Below are 15,736 nucleotides of genomic sequence, written 5' to 3'. Positions count from 1 at the left end.
CATAAAAGGATTACAAATGCAAGAAACCTTAGAAATGTGGCTGAACTCAGAGTTCAGGGAAATGTCTATGAAAACTTTGCTTCGATTTTAGTATCACCCAACAAAAGGTGAAAACTAGTAGGTGTTAACTGAAATGGTAATCACCATTCAATTGTGTGTACTGAGAACTTACTAAGTGCCTGACCCAGGGATATACTGGTATAAAAACAAGGAAACATTTTACCCACATTTAGAACCAAAGAACAAGTATCTGTATGAATAGTATTCTCAAGATAAAATGTGGCTTCTCATTCACCACCCTCCCCCAATCCATGCTTTGCTTTCCTCAATCTGAATGTCATCGTATTTCTTTACTGTTTCAGAAATAATCACTACTGCCTACTCTATACCAAAAATATCTAGAAGCGAGGAATTCAACAAGGTTTAAGGAAGTTACAGTCCATGGAGTTAACAGTCTAGTTCAGGAAACAAATATTAAAGAAAGAGCAATGAGAATATTTAAAGAAGGGTAACTATGATAAGCACCATGAAGGAAAATACCAGCATACAATGAACACATCTAGTAAAGTCTTGGAGAATGGGGTATGCCTGGTCACAAAACACTTCTTGAGGTTGTGGTATTTAAGATGTGAATGAGGTGGGGGGGGCAGGATGGGGGCCACAGAGAAGTGCAGGTGGAAAGGTGAAAAGAGGGAGAAAAAAAAAAAAAAAAAAAGCAAGAGGGAGCAGGCATGAGAATGGGCTGGAGAGCCAGGCTAGGACTGTTTAGAACTCCATGTAAACCTGATTCCTCTATATCAAATTTTGACCAATTATTTCTCTTTATCTTTAGAGCCCAAGTTGACATACAACAGCCATCATTTCCATCTTATAGTACTCATAAATCAAATTCAGTATTACTCTACAAGCAACCCATTAGTTGCTCTCTACACCTATCAGTTAATGCAATGGACACCACCTTTCATTCACTCTCAACCAGGGGTTTAAATGTGAGGATTAGGGGACAAGCCATGCAGCTGGCAAGTCTAAGTCAAAGGCGGCTATTTAAAAATGATTCAAAAAGTAGCCTTCTAAATCCAACATTTTACTAGAAAATAAAGAATAAAATGACCTTAAGAAACAAACTATTACAACAGGAAAATATATACATGGAAATTAGTCATTCTGGAGATGTTTAGAATAACTAGTTTTCTTCGGTACACTGCAACAAGACTATAGAGGATATTGTTCATTTCTTAGCTTTTTCACATTCATCTCTATGAGCCATTCTCGATCACTCATTTCATCTTTACTGTGGGATCCCCACCTACTTTCTGCACAACTTTTCATTTACCCTGATTTTTCCACCAAGATTATCCCTTTACCAGCACAGGATTCTCAAAATATGCTCCCTTATGTCAAGAGAATTCCCTAACTCCGGCCAAGTTACACTGATGCAACCAAATACTAGGCACCTTAGAGCATACAGGGTATGGACACAATTTTTTCAAAACCTTGCAATAGATCTCCGTTTTACTCAGGATAAAAAGCCAAAACCCTTACAATTATCCTCCATGTCCCATACTCCCCTGACCTCCCTGACCTCATCGCCTACCTCCTCCCCTTTACTGAGTCCTCTAGCCACATCAAATCCCTTGTTGTTGCTATTACTGGTACATTCCAGGTACTCTCTGGTCTTAGGACCTTTGTCCATACTGTTCCCTCTGCCTAGACATGTTTTCCCTAGATATCTGCTTGGCTAATTCTCTCATTTCCTTTAAGTCTTTGCTCAACTTTTCCCTTCTCAACGAGAACTACCCTGAATACAGTATTTATATTATATGTATTAAGGGAAAGTGTGTTTTGGGAAAAAAGATGGAAACAATAATCATATATAAGACAGTGATTTAATAAATGTTGAATGGTGACAACACCAACACATACTGAGAAGTCACATCATATCAAAAAGACAGAATTTTCATTAAGATTCTAAACTACATATAAAAAGCACCAAAACAACATGCATGAAACAGTATTTGGCATAAGTATTTCTATCTAAATTAGGAGAAATATCCTTAGTACAAAGGCTGTACTTTGTACTACAAAGGAGATGAGACAACTTCTTCACAAATCTAAACTAACTAGTCCAGCTTTTCATGCTATTGAAATTCATGACTTAAATCCACATGCAACAGAAATAAACCTGTTCATAATTTGGGTCACATGATGGGGGAGGGGCAACAAATATTGCCCAGAACATGAAGGAAAGAGGAAGGAGGTCAGTCAGAGCTAAGGGAGGCATGAGATAACCAGAAATGAGCAAATTAAACTCAGGAAAATTTTGGCTGAATATCAAGTAAGAACATCATAAGATATGAGGTTTTATTATGAAAAATGTCAAGTACAGAAATACCACTACTTAGAAAATTTAAAGATACTGAATTGAGCATAAATGTTATAAGTCAGATGTCTATAGTGCCTATTCAGCAAACAGCTATTTCAGTGAAGTGGAACATGGTTACCATTCTAAGGCTCTCTCAAAACTTATTCAATTGTTTGTAAGTATGGCATTATCCTTATCACAAAACTATTCTGACCATATCATCCTGAGTAAATGACTGCTTGAGCAGTGTCAAAACAGAAATTTAAAACATTATCTTCATGAAAACTACTTAAATTGATCTTTTAAAAACCTCTATCGTTGTTTAAAATGCTTACTGAAAAATACCAGAAATAAAGTTTTATACTAAAATATTTCAATGGTTGTCTAAAACGTCGTAATAAAAAGTAGACACAAAATCTTTATCTATAGTTTTTATTTTACTCCCTTTCTTCTTACTAAATGTATGTTAACAAAAAAAAACCCTCAAATGATCTAGACAAAAGCTTTTAGCTCAACACATAATTGCAAGAAAATTACAATAATTGTACCAATTAAAATAATCTTGAATGAACAGTATGTCATCTTAATGTTCCGATGGTTTATAGAGGGATCTACTTAATTAGCTGAAATTGCTTTCCAGTGTTAGTATCAAATGTCATTTGTTAAAAGTTGAACAATTTAGAAAATAATTTAACAAAGCAATTTTACCAAACACCAAGAACCAACATTTTCTTTTTCAGCTGAATAAAGCAAGCAGATGTGTCATCAAGTTGCTATAAAAATAAATGAGGCTTTTTATGGATTAAAAAATAAATTTTACTACTAGCGTTAAAAATACTATTTTCTGATTGTTTTTATCAAATCAGATTTCTTTAATAAAATAAATGAATATCAATTATATACTCTGCTTTTGTCTGCTGTAAATAAAACTTTTTATTATTCAAATGACAAGCAATGGAATCAAAGAACTCAACTATGGTTAACTAGAAATAGTCATCTAAATTATTCTAACATATTCCAATATATGTTCTTTCAATATGCTGATCAAATTGTCTTCCCATAGTTTTTCATTGCAAATCATCTTACATTCAATTATTAAGTCAATCCCTTAATGAATTCTTAAAGATTCTTACTACATTGTCTTTTTCTCTCTTCCTTAGACTAGCTATAAAATATTCTTTGTAAGTATTTGTAGGCATATAAATCACACTTCTTTCCCAAAAAAAAAAAAAAATCTAGGGGCACCTGGGTGGCTCAGTCAGTTAAGTGTCTGCCTTTGGCTCAGGTCATGATCCCAGAGTCCTGGGATGGAGGCCCACACAGGGCTCCCTGCTCGGCAAGGAGTCTGATTCTCCCTCTGCCCTTTACCCTGCTCATGCTCTCTCTCTCATTCTCTTTCTTTCTCTCTCTCTCTCAAGTAAATAAATAAAATCTTTAAAAAAAATCTAAAAATCCCCCTGAATCCAACCCATTAATGGATGGCAGGCCCAGCAAGTGCTAAAGTCTAAAATAATGAATTAATTTAATGGCAAAACAAAGTTCTGATTATCTCATATCTCCAATACAGAGTATTCTATATGTACTTGAACAAAATATCAAAATATTCCCCCTACAAAACTTCACTCCAAGTTATTTTTATTAATATGATGAAAAATACCCCATCAAAAACATTTCTTTGGCAACTGTTCTATTTCATAAACAAGATGAAAGAATTACTACTGTCTTTAAGCTATAGGTGATATATTCTTTTGTAAGATACATTTTAATTCATAAAAATGTAAATTTTTGAACATTTCCTTGAACATTAGAAAGTCATACAGTTTGACAGTCAAGCAATTTTCTACCAGCAAAGAACAGTAGTTTCAGCCTGAGAAGTGTTTTACCATTCAGAAAGCAATGTTTCAGCCTGAGGCTGATGAAACTTGTTAAATGGCTAACTGTTTGAGCTATCACATTTTTACTTTCCTCCGATCGTTTCAAGTGTGTATGTTTTACCTTCAGTCTGAATGTAAGTTCCTCAACACTCAAGTATTTAGGGACAAAAGATATGTTGTATGAAAGTTATCCTCTAATGGTTTAGACAAAAGGGTGTGTGTGTGTGTGTGTGTGTAGAGAAAGGTTTAGAAAAAAGGGTGTGTGTGTGTGTGTGTGTGTGTGTGTGTGTGTGTGTGTGTGTGTGTAGAAAACCAGCCAGCACAGGACACAGTATGAAACTAATGACAGAGCAATTGAGACAGAACCTTAACTTCAGATAAACTGCATAAAGGGCACATGGGGTTCTCTGTACTGTTCTTACTCTTGCAAATTTTCTAAGTTTGAAAGTATTTTCAAACGGAAAACAATTTTATTTAAAAAACATGTAAGTTCCTCAAGGGCATAACATACTTGTTATATTTGTCCCTCTATGCACCCCAACTCCTGGGCCAGCCCTGCAACACTGGAAAGCATAAAGGACAACCATATAAGCCTTGGCTCATAGTAAAAACTCATGTTGAGTAAAGAAAATTGACTAGAATGGATAAACAAAAATCAAGGGAAGCTATGAGTCTCTATCCCCTACTCATCTTGGTTTCTTGAAAAGAAGAGGCAAGATTTTAGGAAAACATGTTCAAATGATAGATCTAAAATGAGATCAAATTACTCCTCATCCTTTTGTATCTTTGTCTTCCTGCCACTATCCCAGCAAAGATTAAATAGGAAACTCCAAAACTAGTACTTTCTAATTTAAAGTACTACCCAACAATAAGTTAAAAGCTGTTTCACACAAACATGCTCAGCATCTTCTATATAATTTAACAACGTGCGGGAATAAGAAATTCTCTGCAAAGAAATGGGATATTGTGGACTTTTTAAAATCTATGTGGTTTCACCTGGATAATCTACTAACCCAAGAGTTGCAGATTCTAATCATACTTGACCTCCTTGATGGACTGTCCATCTTATTTTCTTCCTGTAGGGTCTGACATGGCTAACTTGACTTCCTGGCAATTTGTAGATTTCAGTAGTTCTTAACACACTAATGAGCATTGCCCCTTCTGCATCCATTTGCTTCATACTTTTTAGAGATACTGGTACCGACATTAGAATCAATCAACCAACCAACCAAGTGTGGTTTGTGATTCACCCTGCCACCATGAAACAAAACACTGGGTTTTTGTGGGGTTTTTTTAAGCTCTCAGTAGAGCTATGTTTATATACATAATGATTCTCAACTACATGTAGCATGCGTGTAAAGGTTACTGAAATCATATGTGTTTACTAAGAAGTACAGTTCTTGGATGCATTTAGCTTAAACTATGTCCTTAAGTAAAAATGTTAGCAAAGCAACAAATAATTATTATTCAATATTTGCATCTCCTTTCTCCCAAGGGAAAAATACTAGTTCCCCAAAATATCTATTTATTTATTCATTTACTCTATCCTACAATATGCTTAAAAGGATTTCAAAGGTATAATCGCAATACTATCACCAACAACAAGCTCAAGATTTCTTTGCAGTTAATTCTGTCCTCAGGATATATTCTACTAAGAATAAAGAGTCAGAGTACTAAGTTCAAAGGTGATTGAATTAATTATTTTCTCTGTGTGGTTATGTTATCAATTTTATATACAGTTAGGATCATTTCTTTCTGTTTTTATATGATACTAGGATTTGCTTTTTTCCATCCTCTTTATTTTGGAATATGACTGAGAGTCCAACCACATGAAAATGGACAGAGATGCCTCATCTCCCATCTCTGCATCCACGACAGGCAAGCATCTGGTTTACCCTTCCTAGAAGTTTGTTTTCTATTTTGACAAAAAAAAAAAAAAAGAATACCTACCTATTTATATATAAATGTTCTATTTCTCCTTCTTTCTTATACAAACACTATCATGCTGTACACTTGTTCATACTTCGCTATTTTCACTTAATATATCCTGGAAATTCCTCCATATCAATCACAGAGTTTTTTTCTCATTCTTTTCTACAGTTACAAAATATTAGCGTAGATATGCTAAAATCTATTCAACCAATGTTCCTATACATGTACGTTTAAGTTGCATGGTTTTGTATTTGTGGAGGTGTATATTCAGAGTAAATTTCTACAAGTGGAATTGCTGGATTGAAAGTAAATATACATGTACTTGTTCACTACTGTATCTCCAGCATCCAGCAGCAGAACCACAAATAATAAACACTATTTTTGTTGAACTGAAATATGAATTTTTTTTTTTTTTTTTATTTGACAGAGAGAGACACAGCGAGAGAGGGAACACAAGCAGGGGGAGGGGAGAGGGAGAAGCAGGCTTCCCACCGAGCAGGGAGCCCGACGCGGGGCTCGATCCCAGGACACTGGGATCATGACCTGAGCCGAAGGCAGACGCTTAACGACTGAGCCACCCAGGCACCCCTGAAATATGAATTTTTTTGAGGACTTTAAAAACCTTGTATTCATTTTCACAACTTTCCTGCTTCTGTCTCCTGGGGACCCAGACTTTGACCACTTCCCACCTTCTTCACAGAACATATAGAGGGCCTAGTGCCTGGGGCTTCAAGCACACAGCCCTTGAAATGCAAAAAGTTGATTAATGTTTCTGTAATCCTGAGACACAGTGTACTTCTAAGCAATATACTCAACTAAAGGAAGGTAAAGAGCCTGACCTGAGTCCTCTTCTGTACCAAAACCACAGATTGACATGGGCTATATTTACTGTTAAAAGCCCGGGGCAGGGGGGGCAGGGAGGAAAACTGAAAAACGTAATCACTAACAGGTTATCTTAAATAGAGAAAGCTGATGTTTTTACAAAGGCAAAGAAAAATTGTAGAAAAAAATAATATAGCAATGTCTGCTTAATAGGTTAGTTGTCATTGGAGTAAATAAGACAATTTATATTAAACATCTTATATCTTAAATAGAGTATTACTATCTTATAATATTCTAGAAAGAAATGGAGAACACAGAATTGTAAAAACTCCAGACACTTCATTTTCATCATAAACGTTCAGTGTCTTAAGTATTCCAGACAAGGCTACAGCTGAAGAAAATTTAGATGACACTACCATGTTGTGAGAAGCGGCACCCTCTGCCCATGGACTCTGGAGCAGGTACCCAGCTCTAGCACTTAGTGGCTGTGAGACATCAGGACATGACTCACCTTCTCTGGGCTTCAATTTTCTCATGTGTAAAATAAGAATAATAACACTTACTTATTACTACTTAATAATAACAATAGATGGTGAGAATAAAAGGTGTTAAAACAAAGTGTTTAGAACAGTGACGGGCACCTAAGTAGTTTACGGACTCTGAGAGACCTGAATGGAAAAAGCTCTACTACTTAAGAGCTAAGTGACTTGGGGAAATGACCTAAACTTTCTGAACCACAATCTTCCTTGTTAATAACATGGAACTGTTCTAACCACCGAGCTTTCTAAAGCTGCAAGAGAACTAAGGCACTGGCAGACTCTGGTGCTTGAGGAAGAAAGGTTGGAAATACACATGCCAAAAGGAGAAAACGCTAATGATGAGCAACCCCTCCTCCTTAAATGAGGACCCCTGTGAGACAGGCAGCTCTCCTGTTGCCATGATTTCAAATTTCTTGAAACCAAATGTATTACTCTAAGAACAACACCAGTTCAGACAGACTCTAAGAATCCTGTTTACAGTTCCTAAATGAAGGCTTAGTTTTTTCTCAGACATATTTTTATTTACACACAAATAATAATTTCTCAAGGATGAGGTGAAGTGCCAAAGGACTACCTGTCCATGCTAATTAGCACTTTGTGCAAAAACTATACCATGTGAAAAATAAAACCTATTATATTGGTATGAATTATAATTAAGAAGTTAAAACATTTAAAAAGTTAAATTTTAACTGTTTAATAATAACTATGCTCATCTAGCAAACATTCATAACTATGCAACACGTGTTATGATGTAAAACTTATTCATGAAATAAAACTATTTTTCTACACAACCAAGAGAAAAATCAATCGTGTATCTTATAAGAAAAAAAGATAATTTCTAAAATATCAAAGAGCAGATGAAATTCAGTGCCACTTCTCTACAGCAGGCAGTAATTATGCATCACTGCCATCTACTGGAACACCTACTTGACACAGCACACAGTTTAAATAACTTTAGTATAAATTAAACAACTTTAGTATAAATTAAACAGCAAAATCAAGAAGAGTGCATATCTGTAGACTATTACTACACCATTCTCTGTAATTCTAAAGCCTAGGATTAAATAAAATACATACATGAAAAATGGGGAGGGGTGCCTGGGTGGTCCAGTTGGTTAAGCGACCGACTCTTGATTTCAGCTCAGGTCATGATCTCAGGGTCATGATATCTATCCCCGCACTGGGCTCCACGCTCAGCACGGAATCTGCTTGACATTCCTCTCCCTCTCCCTCCCCCACTCTCTTTTTTTCTCTCTCTCTAAATAAAATCTTTAAAAAATATGGGGCTTGAAAAATAAGGAAAACTGTATGCTGACAGTACTTTGGAAAAAATTTTTGTGATCTTAAAAGTTTTAATATATGAACTATATACTAAATGCTTTGTTAGAGTTAGTATTTCATTTATATGTTAAAATAATTATTTCAGTTATACCGAGTTTTACAAAATTGTGTAATTTCTTGGTACTATCTTTTTTCTAAGAGATGTTTATTTAGAGCAGCAATTGAACACTTTGAAGGTATTAAGTATTCTGGCAAACAAAAAGGATTATAATTTCATTTGTGAATTTGATAAGAAATTGTCAACTCTTAAAACTTTACATACTTGATATTTCACTGAACCTTAACTGTGTATCTTTCAAGAAAAAATTTAATTAATTTCTTACCAGAAGAAAAAATTTTAAAAGTACTTCAAATGACTGACTTTAAAGGAACAATAAATTCCTTTATTGCTTAATGCAAAGGATGTTTTCCAGCTTATATTCAGTTTCAAAAGTCCTCCAGATACAAAACTGAAAATATCTGTACTAATGATCTAAAAAATTTAACCTCCTTGGGGCGCCTGGGTGGCTCAGATGGTTAAGCGTCTGCCTTTGGCTCAGGTCATGATCCCAGAGTCCTGGGATCAAGCCCCACATCGGGCTGCTGGCTCAGCGGGGAGCCTCTTTCTCCCTCTCCCTCTGCCTCTTCCCCTGCTCATGCTCTCTCTCTCTCCCCCTGTATCTCTGTGTCTCAAATGAATAAATAAATAAATAAAAATAAAAAATTTAACCTCTTTAATATTCTAAGTAAAGACACTTAGAATAAAAAATAAGATGGAAAAAATAATAACATTTCAAGATTTGCATTTTGTATGTATAAATACACAAAACTAATAGGACTATTAATTAAACTTTTTTTTACCATGTAAGTTACCCTGAAAAGGGAAGACTATATCCAACTAAAGAGGTAAATTTTACATGAGATATTTATCTGTGCTAATACAACTCCAAAATTATAATGGAATTAATGAGAATGGTTAGTTGAATCCAGAAGTATACATTTCATGCATATTATTTTGTATTCATTTTGTTTTATATGCATTAACTTTTTTCTGAAAAGTCAACTCAATCTAAGATAAAGTTAAATATCAAGAGGTCAAAGTACCTTTCATAGATGGTTTTTAATGTCATTTGATCTGGAATACCTTCAGTCTCTTCCAAATATAATATGAGCCATGAAGTTCGGTATGGCCACTGCTCAGTAAGGTTGATCCAGCTAGCAAGCCTGTCCCAGTTGAAACTAATCTGATTGGCTCTCAGTAATCGTCCTTTAAAAAATATAAAAAACATTTTAAAATTAATAGATGTGTAATATTATAGTAAGCAAAGCATTTAGCATATTGACAAGTAATTTAAATATTTAAAAGTTGCAGTTTTATTTACACTACAAATTCAAACCTACTATTTATATGGCTTCTATAATTCAAAGAGCTGTACTGGAAAAAGGCTAGGGATTAAACACAATTCTGTTTAAGTCTAAAGTAATTTTTTTGTGTCATCTGCTACTAGTGTTATATACTGCCATATACATGCAGGCAAAAATCTTTCAGAACTATGTGTCAGCCAGTCTCAACACTGCCCACAATCAGACAGCAGAACATCAATGCACCCATGATGGACCCCATCCTCTAAAGTACCATTCTAAGTTGATAAGGAAATGATATAGTGCATCAGAAGGTGATCAGTTCTATGAAGTAAATTAATAAAGCAAGGAGTGTCGAAGAAGGAAGTGTAATTTTATATAAGGTAACAAAGGAAGGTCCCATTGAAAAGCTGACATTTAAGCAAAGACTTAAAAGAAGAATGAAGCGGGGGAAATTGGAGGGGTAGACGAACCATGAGAGACGATGGACTCTGAAAAACTAACAGGGTTCTAGAGGGGAGGGGGGTGGGAGGATGGGTTAGCCTGGTGGTGGGTATTGAGGAGGGCACATTCTGCATGGAGCACTGGGTGTTATGCACAAACAATGAATCATGGAACACTTCATCTAAAACTAATGATGTAATGTATGGAGATTAACATAAGAATAAAAAAAAAAAAAAAGGAGATGAGAAAGCCCATTATGCATATCTCCAAAGAAAGATCATTACATGGCAGGAACATGCTAGGCATTTTCAGGGAACAGCAAAGAGGTCAGTAAGGGATAGAAGAGGAGAGTAGAAGATGAGGTCAGAGGTAGGGAAAGAGGTAAAGAGAGAGACATCATGTCAAAAAGGGCCTTGTAAGAAACTGTAAGGACTTAAGATTTTTATCTTCAGCAAAATGGGAAGATAATAGAGTTCTGAGCAGAAAAATAACATGACTGGCATGTATTTCAAAAGGTCACTGTAGCTGCCACATGGAGAACAGACCACAGAGGAAAAGTAGGAGCAGGGAGATATCAGGCTACTGCTATAATTAATACAGATGAGACATAATGATACAAAGGATAAGGGTAGTATGTTACAAATCATGAAAAATGGTCAAATTCTGGATATAGTCTAAACACAGAACTGAAGAATGCACTAGAGGGGCTCCTGGGTGGTTCAGTTGGTTAAGCGACTGCCTTCGGCTCAGGTCATGATCTCAGGGTCCTGGGATCGAGCCCCGCATCGGGCTCTCTGCTCAGCAGGAAGCCTGCTTCTCCCTCTCCCACTCCCCCTGCTTGTGTTCCCTCTCTTGTTCTCTCTCTGTCAATTAAATAAATAAAATCTTAAAAAAAAAAAAAAAAGAATGCACTACAGATTGGAGGCAGTATATGAAAAAAAGATACCAATGTTTTTTTGCCCAAGGAACTGGGAAAAGAGTTGGATTAACTGAGATGGGAGACTATAAGTGGATTACGTTTGGGGCAGAAGATCTTAAGTTCAGTTTTGGACCTGGTATGTATCAGACATATATTAGACACCACTAGATATCAAGTAGGCAACTGAAGAGCAACAAGGCTGAAGATATACATTTGAGAATCTTTTGCATGTAGATGGTATGCAACCCTTTGGGACTAAATGAGATCACCAAAGGAGCTGGTTCAGATCGAAAAGGAAAGAAACAATGACTGCACCAGGGGCATTCCGACACTAAATGGTAAGGGTAGATGAGGTTTTTATGGTACTTATTGTTACATGACTTTATATGTTTCTGTCTTTACCAATAGGGCAAGAACTTTATCTTGTTTACTGCTTATCTCACAATACCCAGACTGATATCTGGCATATCTAGACAGTCACCATATATTTGTTAAATGCATACAAAGATATTGATAATATGCTAGAACATTTCCATTGTAGAACATAATCAATTTAATAACGTTTGAGACCTCACTTAAAGGGATTTAATTACCAAAAATATTGTACATATATTAGATACAACTTCACTTGCAATTTAGTTCATAGCATGTACCCCAACCTTAGTCTAAAAGCAAATTCCAGTGTAACTATCATAACAGTGTTAACACTAGTCAATATTACAAAGTACCATTCAATACGATGCACAGAAACATACACTTATATACTAAATTCATATTTATATGTATTTATATTTATATGTAAGCATTAACATGGTGAAGAGCTGAATTCTATGCATGGAATTCAGGCACAGGGCAATAATCTTCAATTTTATTGTCAATATTTTTATTTAAAATATTATTTGAAAACTAAAACAATAGCAGCATATAAAATTTGAATTTCAACATTGTTTTAAAGATTTTATTTATTTATTTGAGAGGGGGAGAGAGAGAGAGAGAGCGTGAGTAAGAGTGCAAGAGCAGGGCGAGGGAGATGCAGACTCCCCACCAAGCAGGGAGCCCGATGCGGGGCTTGATCTCCAGACCCTGGGATCATGACCTGATCCGAAGGCAGATGCCTAACCGACTGAGCCACTCAGGTGCCCCCAAATTTCAACATTTTAAATTATAAGTTAATTAAGACGTCCATGTTCATGGATTGGAACACTCTATTGACATTTTAACCCAAGTCATCTATAGACTCAATGAAATCTCTGTCAAAACTCCCAATGACATTTTTTGCAGAAATAGAAAAACCCATCCTAAAATTCATATGGAATCTCATGTGACACTGAATAGCCAAAATAATCCTGAAAAAGAAGAACAAAACCGGAGGACTCACACTTCCTTATTTCAAAACTGACTACAAAGCTACAGTAATCAAAACAGTATAGACTGGCATAAACATAGGCATATAGATCAACAGAACAGAATAGAGAGCCGAAATAAATCCTCATGTGTATGGTCAAATGATTTTTGACAAGGGTGCCAAGACCATTAGATGGGGAAAGGACAGTCTTTTCAATAAATGGTGCTGGGGAAACTGGAGATCCACATGCTAAAGAATGAAGTTGAACCCCTACCTAACACCATAAATAAAAATTAACTCAAAATGGATCAAGTTACCTAAATGTAACTTAAAACAATAAAATGTAACTTAAAACTTAGAAGAAAACATAGGACAAAAACTTCTCAACACTGGATTTGGCAGTACTTTCTTGAATATGACACCAAAGCCACACAAACAACAACAACAAACAGACAAACTGAAATTCAAGAAAATTTTAAAATTTTGTACACCACAACACACTATCCACAAAGTAAAAATGCAACCCACAGAATGAGGGAAAATATTTGCAAATCATTTATCTGATAAGGGATTAATATCCACAATATACAGAGAACTTCTAAAACTCAACAATAAAAAACCCAAACAACCCAATGCAAAAATGGACAAAGGACTTGAATAAACATTTCTCCAAAGAAGATATAGGAATGGCAATAAGCATATGAAAAGATGCTCAACATCACTAATCATTAGGGAAATACAAATCCAATCTTCAATGAGATACTACTTCTCACCTATTAGGATGGCTACTATCAAAAAATAAATAAAAAGAAAAAAGCGTTGGTGAGGATGTAGAGAAATTGGAACCTTTGTGCATTGTTGGTGGGAATGTAAAATGGTGCAGCCATGGAAAACAGAATTAGGTTCCTCAAAAAATTAAAAATAGAAATACCATGTGACCCAGCAATTCCATTTCTGAGTATATATCCAAAAGAACTGAAAGCATGGTCTTGGAAAATATTAAGATACACTCATGTTCATAGCATCATTATTCACAATAGCTAAAACATTGAAGCAACCCACATGTCCATCAATAGATGAATGGATAAGCCAAAATATGGTATATACACAATGGAATAGTATTCATTCTTTAAAAGGAAGGAAATTCTACATGCTACAACATGGTGAACCTTGAAGACATTATGTTAAGTGAAATAAGCCAGTCACAAAAAGATAAATATTATGATTCCACTTTTATGAGGTACTTAGTGTAGTAATATTCTGTAGAACAGAAAGTAGAATAGTGGTTGCAAGGCGCTGAGGAAGGGGAGAAGGGGGAGTAATTATATAACAGGTACAGAGTTTCAGTTTTACAAGATGGGAAGAATTATGGGGATGGATGGTGGTGATGGGTGCACAACAGTGTGAATGCATTTAATATCACCAAACGATACCCTTCAATACGGTTAAGATAGTAAATTTTGTTATGTGTTATTTTACTTAACCCAATAAAAAAGAAAAAATCTATCATTTGAAAACTAAAACAGTGTACAAAATCTGAATGCCAACATTTTAAATTTTAAGTTATTTATACTCAGTCATACAAATTAGCATAAAATTATCTTTATACAAAGAGAAAAATTAAACCTGAGGTGAAATAAAAGATTTTTTAAATCATCAAGTTTTAAAAATAACAGTGTACAACTGATGGTTGATTTTCATTGTCAAAACTAATATAGGTTTTTTTTTGTTTTTGTTTTTTTTTTAAAGATTTTATTTATTTATTTGACAGAGACACAGCGAGAGAGGGAACACAAGCAGGGGGAGTGGGAGAGGGAGAAGCAGGCTTCCCGCCGAGCAGGGAGCCCGATGCGGGGCTTGATCCCAGGACCCTGGGATCATGACCTGAGCCAAAGGCAGACGCTTAACGACTGAGCCACCCAGGTGCCCCAAAACTAATATAGGTTTTATTAGATACACTTAAGGCAAATAAAAGTGGTATACAGCAGTATAAACATATGAACACAGTACATCCTTTTGTTTCTGAAAGTGAATTGCTTTGCTAATGTGTTCAAGTTTATTATCTACCACAAGATAGTAAGAAACAAAAGCTACCTGTCACAGAAACAATATTAAGTAATCTTCTCATGGTCTGAGGACTTATGTCACTGAACCAGTCCTCGGTAACCAGCAGTTTTGTAAGATCAAAGGACATCTGCCGAGTAATGGTCCGCTGCATCTGCCTTCTTCGGTAAGTATCCTGAAAGAGTTTAAGAACAATGAGAGTGAACCAATACTCCAAGTCTGAGAACTTAAGGCTTTTTGAGAAGCTAATATATGTTTATGATGACAACAAAAATAATCTAAAATTTTAGTCAAAGAGGAAGATTACATACTAATAATAGTCATTATTATGATTATTCCCTGAGGCAGAATCTTTACAGAACAGTTATAAAGTAGTATCAGCAGCAACTGCATCAGATGGTGTGCTTTAACTTCAGATGTATTTTGATTCATAGCTTACGGTTAGAGAAAGCTAAATGCCTTGAAGATTATAAATAAGCAGAATTATGGAAAGAGAATTCAAGTCAAACTCTTATAGGAGTTCCATTTTCATAGGGACCCTGAAATAATAAAGCAAATAAATTCTTGTCTAGTTTTAAGCATTCAGCATCTTGATATTTAGGTTATTTTTAAATGTGTGACAACTACCCTCACATATGTATAAGAATTAAAGGTGCTCCTGAGATTAAGAATTCCTTCATTCTTAATCTCAGGAAACAAACTGAGGGTTGCTAGAGTGGGGGGTGGGGTGGGAGGAATGGGGCGGCTGGGTAA

General features: G+C 35.4%; 1 protein-coding gene across 1 annotated transcript in view; it reads right to left on the bottom strand.

Moving 5' to 3' along the window:
* KIDINS220 (kinase D interacting substrate 220) overlaps positions 1-15,736 on the bottom strand; it is an 89,981-nt gene that overhangs the window by 34,692 nt on the left and 39,553 nt on the right. Inside the window, exons 18-19 of the mRNA XM_081797313.1 lie at positions 15,014-15,158; positions 9,954-10,116 (exon numbers count right to left, since the gene is read on the bottom strand). Coding sequence (XP_081653439.1) covers positions 9,954-10,116; positions 15,014-15,158 — 308 coding nt within the window. The remainder of the gene's footprint in view (positions 1-9,953; positions 10,117-15,013; positions 15,159-15,736) is intronic.

Source organism: Leptonychotes weddellii, chromosome 10, assembly GCF_054177405.1.
Source record: "Leptonychotes weddellii isolate Sample4059 chromosome 10, ASM5417740v2, whole genome shotgun sequence".
Taxonomy (NCBI): Eukaryota; Metazoa; Chordata; class Mammalia; order Carnivora; family Phocidae; genus Leptonychotes; species Leptonychotes weddellii.
This window is presented reverse-complemented; position numbering and strand designations above follow the sequence as displayed.